At 36.6% G+C, this 11,200-nt stretch overlaps 1 protein-coding gene across 1 annotated transcript in view; it reads right to left on the bottom strand.

Moving 5' to 3' along the window:
* Positions 1-45: 45 nt before the first annotated feature.
* The window catches only part of LOC106884339 (calcitonin gene-related peptide type 1 receptor), a 130,531-nt gene continuing 119,376 nt past the window's right edge, over positions 46-11,200 (bottom strand). Inside the window, exon 13 of the mRNA XM_052969887.1 lies at positions 46-1,067. Coding sequence (XP_052825847.1) covers positions 759-1,067 — 309 coding nt within the window. The 3' untranslated portion in view covers positions 46-758. The remainder of the gene's footprint in view (positions 1,068-11,200) is intronic.

The raw sequence follows: 11,200 nt of genomic DNA, 5'->3' as shown, positions 1-11,200 counted from the left end.
GAGAAATATATATTTTACTGAGAGATATTTCTTTTTACTGTCTTCTCATCTTATAGAAATGTGTCTTATACCTATGCTTGTACACATTTATGATATTCTAATTATGAGCAGGGCTTCCCCCTCAATCTCCTGAATTTTGTTTCCTACATACATGTATGTTTTTTCATTGATAATGATTTTGCTATGTATAAACATAAATGTAAAAGTTTTCCAAAATAGATTGCACTTCAGGTTTGAAGCTCCGATGAAGCTATAATGTGGTACTCAAGCACTCAGCTATGAGTGCATTAATCTTATAGCAGAAACAGCTGTAAGCTAATGAAATTCATAATTGTTTATTTCCTTTGTCTTCCCAATTTCTTTTTACCGTTATGTACTCGACTGACGTTTCATACTGAAGCATATGCATGTTGAGTTCCATGTAGGTTATTAGCATCGCAATGTCTAAGCGGAATACACACACTCACATACATACACACACACACACACACACACACACACACACACACACACACACACACACACACACACACACACACACACACACACACACACACACACAGGCACGCGCACACACATAGTCACACACACACGCGCGCACACACACATGATGTTATATGTATATAAGTGTGTGTGTTAGATGAATATGTAATAATATAAATTCTTAAAACTTATGCACACAGTTATACGCTTATAGTGACGTATCTAAATAATGCACACGTGCAGACATTAATCAATCGAAAAAGAAAAAAAATCCGTTATGTTGTAAACGTTGTTTCTGCCATAACACACGGCTGGTTAGATTTCAGTTGTGAAATGTCTGAGTTTATACTGAACTGTTTCATCGGTTCAGTAGAATGTTCTGATTGTTTATCTTGGTTGTGTGAAATGATATCTGATAACTGTAGTTGAATCGACTCCTCTAAATCAGATGTTGGACACTGAACATGTTGCGTTGGTGCCGAATTCTGGCGATGGCAAGAATAGTGTCCGGTGCTCGATCGTAAACTCACTGTGTCGCGTCGCATTACATAACGGTTAATCTTTCGTTTCATATTGATGTGGACCTGAATAGAAATGTTGACAATGCATTAGTTAAACATTATAAAACATAGTTTTTATGTTTAGTTAAAAGAGGTAAAACATATAATCTCTGTAAAGAAAACATTATTCTAGGAAGAACAACAATATATTATTGCATTTATGAGATAATAGTAGACAACAAGCAGAGAGCGCAAACCTCCGCCTAGACAACACCATCGTCCTTATTTCTTTTATTAAGCACATGGCTCTTATAGAGAGGGGACAGTACAAGGACATACAAAACAATACAATAAAAACACATATCGTATGAAATTATGGATACAATGAGAAATGAGGATGAAATCACTTACCTGCCCCCCCCCCCCATAAGCAGGCAGTTTCATTTTATTGTTTTTATATAACGTTTTAGTGACAGTTCAATATTCTGTCTTGTATCTGTTGGTTTTCCTATTTTTCCTCTTTTTCTTTTAAAATTTACACAAAGTCATTAATTATTCAGTTCTTAAATTTCCTCACTTACTCTCATTTACACCAAATACTCCGTTAAATCTTCGAATGCCACCACCGGCGGCAATTCATCAAAACGATACTGTACCGGTGTCACTTCTAACTTTTCACCAAACAATTCCTTCAACTTTTCTCCTCTCTCTCTCTTTCCAGCAGAACAACTTTCAAACCTCCATTTTTCTTGTTAGTTGACAATTTAATTCTAATAACATTCTTCATTTTCGCAATGTTTTTTTCTATCTCTACATTTTTTTGTGTATTGTATCATTTCTTAATTGTTTTCCTTTCGGTGTCTCTCTCTGATTTTCTTCACCAATCTCTTCTACTGTTGCTGGTATTTCTATCTCTGTATTCTTTATTATTATCATTTCTCTTTCATCTTCCTTTTTCTTCTGTACTTTCTCCTCCTTGCTGGTTGTTGGTAACGGTCTCTATTTTCGCTCTTCGACTTCGTCACTTACTTTCATTTTTTTCTCTGCTCGTTCGCTTTTCCCTGTTTCACGCACTGCGTCTCCTCTCCATTTCCTTTTCTCTTCTTCCTAAGACTTTTTGATGATGAGTCCGCGTTACTCTTTTTCCTCTTCACCATTGTGTACTGTTCTTTTATACCTTGCTCTTCTACGGTTGAAACCTCTTCTTCTTGTTGTTATTTCTCTATCCCCTCCGCTTCGTGTTTCTAGGGACACTTAGCTTTCATGTGTCCCTGTATTCCACATTCATAGCATACGGGAGGTCTTCCTTCCACCACGACTCTTCACTTCGTTTCATCGGGTATAATTAGTTCTCTGATTTTATGAAGGTCTGGCAAACTGATGTGGACCGTCACCTCAAGGCCGTATCCCCCCAGTTTACCTCCGTAGTTCTTGTGATTGTAAGTATTTTTGTTTCCTCTTATGTATTATAGAGGATGGCTGCCACCGGCCACGCCTCGTCAGTTTCTGGGGGCACTCTACCAATTCTCACTCTGGCTGCACGTTTGCCACAGAAGCTTGGTAGTAGTACCCACTCAGTGGATCTCAAAGGCACAGTGGAGTGCTTTATCGCTTCTTGTTCACTCGCGAAACGTACCTCCACTGTGCCATATTTCTTTCCACTGGTGTAGTACGTAGTTAAGCTTTTAATCTCTTTCAAGCATTCTTCGACTCTCACTTCTGCAGCTATTTCAACTCTTTCTGCAGCAACAGACAGTGTCCTGTATATTACTGTCCTTTTTTTCAATTTTTCTTTTCCATAATTTCCTTGGGTCGCGTCAGCCTCAGGCTGTCTCCCTCCTTTCGTAACAATTCATTATATTTCTTAAAATTTGTGTCGTTCAGCCGAATTTCTCTAACTTGCAGGATATCTGCCGTTAGATTATTCCCACTTACTGCAGCGTGACTGCCTGCTGGAACTGGTTGACTTTCCATAATGTTGTTATTCACAACTTCATCCATAAATGGGGAAGAAAATAAAAATTCACAGGTAACAATAAATTTAACAATTCAGTAATACAACAATTAGGTGCGGTATACCTTCAACAATTTAAACAACGACAAGACTCACATGAAACGAGCACACATCAAATGCAACAGGGAATCAAATGACTCGACTACAACACCAACGTCCTCTCAACGATTAGCCAGAGATGATTTTTAAAATGAGAATATCTGAAATCAACTTGACTACTCTCACAAACGAGAATACTAAAAATGAACCCGACCCCTTTAAAAAATAAAGTAAAAAACAAACAGGAAAATAATCCAGATTCATTATCCGGTACCTGATCGATCCCAATGGTAGTCATGGAATGTGAAGGTGGCTGTAGAAAAATTAGCAACTGCAATAAATAGCTAATCCTTATCTAATACAAACCAAAGTTAACATATTCACCATTCAAAGGTGGAGGTAATAACCATAAGACCTACTCAGGAATTTTTAAATGAATAGCATGAGACGTTTTGGTTTTCTCTTCTCTTAAATTCCGGCCTTTCTTTAATATTCCTGTTGCTTTAGATTGATGGATAGATGTATGTATATATGTAAGTATACTGTAAAGTGTAAATACGTATGTATAATATATATATATATATATATATTATAATAATATGTTAGCGTTATTTAATTTCTGAACGATTTTGCTGCCGTTTGTTTATGCAGTTTGATTTCTTTATCCATCAGCTTCTACTAAGATAGAGACGCGAGTAAAATTAATAATAGAAAGGAAAATAAAACTTTGGAAACAGAGTAAAGGGAGATAATTGAGAAAGACTTGAAAGTCAACGTAAGATCGTAATCATATACTAATCATGTAATGTAAAGTAAATGTAACAAATAATCCAGAATCCTTGTCCGGTACCAGATACATCCCAAAATTTAATCCGCTCGTGCCAGTCAGAAGGCCAAACATCCCTGAAAGTTTCATCCGAATACATCCAGCGGTTCTTGAGATAACTTATCCACGGACAAACAAACAAACAAACACGGCTGAAAACAATACCTCCGCCTTCGCTAAGGCGGAGGTAATTATAATAATGTTTTCTTTACTGGCCATAAGTGCCTAACACAAAACACACTACAACACAAAGGACAAGTGAGATTTAGTACAAAGTCATGTAGTAAAAATAATTGACAATAAAATTAAACAATAAAATCTTCAAAAATGGGAATTCATCCCAGGTGCAACCGAGGAACCCCACACATCCTGGTTACCCCGACCGTCAGGTGCGCCTCAACAGATGCCTCTCCTTCGAAACTCCTCGCTGAACAAGCGAATGTTTAGAGTAGGCCCATTCACACTCGCCATCTTCGCCACATTCACCTACCTTTCAACAAAAATGCTAGGGGGCAATACTTCCCTCTCTACCCTCATTTCCCTTTTCAAGTGAAACTTGAAAAAAATTGATGATGACTTGGCCGGAGAGGAAAGTATCTGTCTTCAGTCCTTTCAGTCCCGTCCACCACACTACCCCCTTCGCCACAACCACCAGACAGAGGAAAACTGCCTTTCCTTCACGGCCAAACGAAGGTGAGGGGTGCGATCTTCAAGACGGACTCACCTGATAAGTAGTTTAGAGGCTTTGCCTAATTTTTTAGCTAGATTAATATTCATTGTTGCATCTACAATAAACACTATCACACTTGTTATAGTGCCACGTTTTTATCTTGGTAAAATCTATAACTCCCAGTAAGACGCCGAATTGACAGAATCGTTGGCACGCCGGACGAAATGCTTAAAGGCATTTCATCCAACTTTACGTTCTGAGTTCAATTTCTCCCGAGGTCGACTTAGCCTTTCATCCTTTAGGGGTTCGATAAAATAACAACCAGTTTAATACTGCGGTGGATGTAATCAACTTCTTTATTGCCCCGAAATGGCTGGCCTTGTTCCAAAATTGGAAATCAATATCTATACCTATTTGGTGCAGTATAGACAGCATACTCCATTCACACAATCTCTTTAAGATCGCTTCTGATAATCAAAATAATTGTAGACGTCTACCTAGTTTGGTTCGAGGGTGACAAGCATCTGCTAAGTTATGTTCAGAAAACTTGATGCGAGTGAGGGATAGAAAGATATCCAGTTTATCAACATCGACATTGTTGAATATCATATCACTCTCCACAATTTTCTCGACAGTAAAATCTATATCAATTGATGGATACAATGATACTACATCCATGATCTCTATGATGAAATAATTGAGATCAAATGTGTGGTTGCATTCGTGGATCATGTTGAGGAGGTCCTTTGTGCTATCACATACAAACATCGATGTATCTACCAAGGAGCACAAGATCTGTGAAAGAACTATGATATTCTTGGTTGTTAGGTTTTGTTAGCTTCACCGACGAGGAAAATGGGCAGACTACTGTTATGGTCAGTATAGGCCATGCGGTTTCTCCGAATGCGATATAGGGATGGATTTTAATTATCATATTATTATCGTATTTATTCTTAAACAATCCGGAATGTATTAAAGAAAACACCATCCAAATACATTTGCGACGGATATATAAAACAAATAATGGATTTTGTAAAAATAAATAGTATTCTAATTAATTTCTAAATTAATTATTTTTAAAATGCAAATACGCCAAATAACTATCAATATTTACAATGGTAAACAAATATATGGTGAGTTGTTCAAACACGTGTACGTACGTTCATTTTATCAATGTTTACGATCTAAATTGACCTTGTGCCTGAGTCAGAACCTAAAGAATTTCATTTCAGCTATCAATATATGCATCTAATTTAATCGGTAGAATATCGGTTTTATAATGTAAATTGAACGGAAAACTAAATTAAACAGAATTATTGATAAAATTTCTGCATACCTAGATAAATACCCAGCAAGGAAACGTCTAGCAGTGGCTTAACCCGCTAAAATAGCTGCTAAAACTCTTTCACATTGCAGTTGTTTTATACAGAAAAGAGCGCATTGTATAATGTAGTCCTTTATACTGTATATCCTCAGGAAAGACAAAACATTTTTATTGGTTTGCTCTATTACTTGCCAGACCTGGGGATAAACAAGAATATTATAAGTTTTTCTCTAAGTTGGGACTTAACAACTCAATTTAAAGAAACGTTTATTTCTTTTAAAGTAGAAACCGCTGTGTTCCTACTTTAAAGATAAAATATACTTGTTCTAAACGCCCAAACTTGTTTACAGACTTTTAGATAACACTTGTTTTATATGTTCTGAGTAAAATAAAGTTCTCCTTTCTTGAGTCCCAAGTTACACTGCTGGTTGAAAAACAATTGGGAATTTATACGATAAAGGATGCATGGATGTCAGGGAAATATGTTCAGTGTATCACATGTGATACACAGGAGAGACAAAGTATTAAAGATAGGCACTTAAAATCGCTAGAATATCTGGAAGAGTAAATTGCAAGTTCATGTGATTATCAAAAGGACTACTAAACAGCCCAGTCCAAATCGTTGCAAATTTGTGTAATAGAATTTTGTTGTTCAGTGCTGTAAATAGCAGCAAAGTTTACAAATGCATCGTTGGTTTGCAATAATAGATTTTCGCCCATCGGAATCGTTTATCTAGAAGAGACTAACATACTATCCGAAGTTTCTGTTAGGTTATTTACTTACTTATTGTTTAATGTTTTAACAAACCGAAATTAACCCAAGGGAACTCCTGTGTATGCAAATGAATTAACATGCTTAGCTTGACTATTTAAATGCGATAAACATTAAAGATGTAGCTTTTTCGAAAATGTAGCTGTGGTACAGGACGTGCAATTGTTCATTATTATAGATTCGAACATAACGATAAAGTTACAAATCAATTTTCTACAAAACATGCCACAACTCTGCATAATATTCAGTGTTGTAAATCAGACGTTTTAAATATCAATTGAGAGTTGAGGGACCGATCCATTCTTTCAGTTACCATTATCTACGAGGTTTTCAGTTCTGAAGAGACATGTTATTTAGTTGGTATATTAATTGAAAATCATCTGCTTTCTATGTCTAGCTATGTGATGTTAGGGTTAGGGTTATTCTCAATATGTGAGTATATAGCTGAAGAAAACCAAGGTATTTATAGGTAGCAGATGTTATAGGAGCATTTAGAGGTGAAAGAAATGTTTATAATTTATAATATTATTTCAGTCTTTTACTTAGTTAGCGTCTGGCAATAAGATTAATTATATATACAGACAGCCAGTCGACTGTTTCTGTGCATATATGCTTGTCTGCGTGCGAAAGAATAAGAGAGAGAGAAAAGAAAGGATGAACTTACACACTCATGCACTCACACACATACTCACACACGCACACACATACACACACAAATGATGTATATAAACAAACACATTCAAGTCTAAATGCGCACTGCTTAACTAGTATGTACATGTATGTATGTATGTATACATGCATGCATATATAATGTACGTATATATGTGTATATGTTCTCTTCTGCGTTCAATTATTTACATACATATACATGCTAGCTAATTTATGTCAGGAGGATCTTGGGCACTACTGGTAACATGTAACCCAGTACAGCTTGTTGCATGGTCGGGTCGTCGGCAACTAAACTGGCAACCACATGGTGAGGAGGGTGATTGTTGGACACCCTGCAGGACGAAAAATATGACTTGTCAGAGGGTGGAAGAGCTCATGGGCAGTCAACCACCATCCAACAACATATGTCCATGTGTATGTATGTATGTATGTATGTATGTATGTATGTATGCATGCATGTATGTATGCATTGGGACGTGGAAATACCTGGGTTGGTGTCCAAGCATGCAGTTGGCACACTGAGAGTGGGAGAACCCTCTTTTGTTGACACATCTCCCTAGGAGAGGGAATTAACTTTAATAATTCGATTTAAATATTCGATTATGTAGACTAGTTCTTTCCGAGTTTATGCTCTCCCTGTTTAGTGGGATTAGATTTGTTAAATCAACCAGAAATAAAGAACTGACCGTCCCTACGTAGTCTCAATTTGTTTGTTTAGTTAAGATGGGGTAATAAAATTTCCGATAAGTGTTATACATATTCAGTTATGTTCCCTATCAATAATTAGTTATAATAATAAAATTCATTTATGAGTAAATAAATTATCGTAAATGATGGGCGCTACAAATATCAAGTGCCAAATATTACGGATTATACTTTTGATTTTGTTATTTTACCATGCTAGTTTGTTGCGAATTTGAGTTTATTACATTAATATATATTTCATGCTTAGCTGAAACAATAAAAGAGTGCTAGCGGCAGTGCCTGGACCCTAGATTTAATAAATCTATAACATATGAAAATGAACTGATAATATATTGCAATTATGAAAATATTTTATTTTTAATATCAATTCTAAACTATATTGGTTTCAAACTTTGGCAAAAGGCCAGCAGTTTTACGGGAAAGACCAAGTCGATTAAATTGACCCCACTGCTCAACTGGTACATATTTGATCGATCCTGATAAAGATGAAAGACAAAGTCGACCTCGGCGGAATTTGAACTCAGTATGTAGAGATGGGTGAAATGCCGCTAAGCATTTTGTCCGGCGTACTAACGATTCTGCCAGCTAGCCGCCTTCATTCTGAACTATGTTAAAATTTTAGACTTTATTTCTAGATAAAATATTCTAAAATATTTATGATTGCGCAAACAATTTATTCGCATGTAATGTAAATGGTAGTGTTGTAACAGCTAATGTATTATATACTCATCAACAGAGGATCAATAATTCAATATATTTTAATGGGAAGTAAATATCCATGATATTTTGTTACTAGCTCTTTTCAATTTAGGAATACTTTTCTCAACTACGATAGTGAATTACTGCTTCAACTATTTTAATTCCATGGTAAATAGAATAGCCTTGTTGTTTGTTTTTCGAAGATTGGGATTTCACACAAAAATATGAATGGAAGTATTTTAGAATATGGCTACAGAAATTTCATTTAATTTCTTTATATTCTTTTCTGATTAGCCAAAATATCGTATTTGAATTTTTAATAAACTAGAAAAGTAGCGGATTGTATAAAAAAAGAATTAAGGAGACTAAAATGTTGTATGCTGACAAAGTGAAAAAATTGCAGCATGCTGTCCTGGAAAGTAGTGTAATCCTCTCTATTTCACCTGTTTACATTCCGCCTTTTGACAGTTACCGACAGCTAACAACAATATGGCTCAAGGGATGTACTTTACAAAGCGTCCTGCACAGTAAATATGCGTACAACGATTGCACCTCACATATATCGTATAGGAATCTAGAAGTGTTAAAAATCTAAAAACAACAAACAAGACAAATAACTGCAGTAAAGGCAACAATTTGGGGTTTGGGTATTTTTTTAAAGAATAAAGTCGTTGTTCTGGTCTTTACAGTCAACTGAGGAAAACAACGGGCAGGCTAAGGTCTTGTTGATGAGATTTAAGCGGGATCCGAATATGCAGAAATAAAGGTAATGAAGTGGCGCTGATTATGATTATCAACAATATAGCTGAGGGAAAACACCTCAAAGGAACCTTCTGGTTACTAAGGACATATAGAGAAGTGTCACTCATAATGCAAAAAAGTGTAGTCTAAATAAAAATCCGTTCAAGGGAGTGGCCTGAAAACAACACACAAGGAGGATAATCCCAATAAAATAATATAATTACCAAAATATATTCGATCTATTTGTTAGTGAATATTGTTTTACCGATAAATAATAAGAGCAATGGACATGCATCGTCCTTATTAAACCTAACCATTAAGGCAAAATCTACTCAGTTAGTAAGACTGTGAGCGAATATAGCAAATCTAATTTTGAATATCAACAATATGAATGACGTAATGTACCTAAAGACCTCAAAAATGCACTCAGCATACCAAATATTCCGTTGGGTATGACATATAAATATTGTGAGTTAAGTGAAAACACGGTTCAACCCGGATTTTTCATGCAACTTGTAAGAAAAAGAATCCCCCTATCAATGTTTAAATCTAAAAACCACAATGACACCTTTGATCTACAACTTGTCTACGTTCCGCTCCTTGGTTAGAATAGGAAAGAATATAACTATTTTAGGTCTTCCCACATTTTAATATGTGTTTCAGGAAGGGTGACGTGCTTGTTTTAAAATGCACTTTAAACTGACCGTGCTGCCGAAGTTGTACTCACTGCATTTGTCATACTGTAAGGTGAATATGTACTTGTTCGTGTTTCGGATGGACCAGTTGGTCAGTGAACATGGATACCTGTAGTTGTGGGCCTATTTAGCAGATGGGCATTTCCGATGAACGATCGAATGCTTCCCTTTGTATAACAGCATTGGCATGTGGTGTCTTTAAAAAGCAGTTGTTGGTGAATTTGTTGTTTCATTTTTTTTTTCTACGTTGGTTTAGAGCTCTGAAACTGGTTGATGTAGGAAGCTGGGCACGAGTTGATTCCAAGTATTCTGAGGAAATGCGTGGATTGGGTGATTCGGTTTCTAGTATTACTGAACCGGTCTTGCATATAAGTGATTTCATTACGTACTATGCATCCAATTTTGGCACTGACTCGAGGTACACAATCAGATCTCTGCTGGCTGCTTTCGTACTGAAGTCGAAGAAAGGAGATAGATCAAACGTTATTGGGTGTTTTAAAGTTTATAAGTCTGTCCATGTTATTGGATATATTAAATGATGTATTTGCTTTTTCACAAGGTGTGAGAATGAGGTGCTTGAGTGGCAAGTATGAGTGCCCTGTGTTCCAGTTGGTTCACTGAAGTAATGCTTGATAGGCCGGTGTGGACACTTGTTTAACTGTATCACCAAGAATGTTGGAATACTTGTGGCTAACTATGATCGACATGGTTGGCAGAAGTCGGAAGAGATGAGTCCAAAACAGTCCAGGTTAAATGAAACAACGCCTAAGGTTGGGAGGTAAACAAACTCTACAACAATCATACTGTTTCTACTGCTGTTATTGTCATAGCTACCACTATTTCTGTGTAGGCGCAATGGCCCAGTGGTTAGAGCAGCGGACGCGCAGTCGAAGGATCGCGGTTTCGATTCCCAGACCAGGCGTTGTGTGTGTTTATTGAGCAAAAACACCTAAAGCTCCACGAAGCTCCGGCAGGGGGTGGTGGCGAACCCTGCTGTACTCTTTCGCCCCAACTTTCTCTCACTCTTTCTTCCTGTTTCTTGAGCAATGCTGCGATGGACTGT

The sequence above is a fragment of the Octopus bimaculoides genome, chromosome 8 (assembly GCF_001194135.2).
Source record: "Octopus bimaculoides isolate UCB-OBI-ISO-001 chromosome 8, ASM119413v2, whole genome shotgun sequence".
In the NCBI taxonomy this organism is placed as follows: Eukaryota; Metazoa; Mollusca; class Cephalopoda; order Octopoda; family Octopodidae; genus Octopus; species Octopus bimaculoides.
This window is presented reverse-complemented; position numbering and strand designations above follow the sequence as displayed.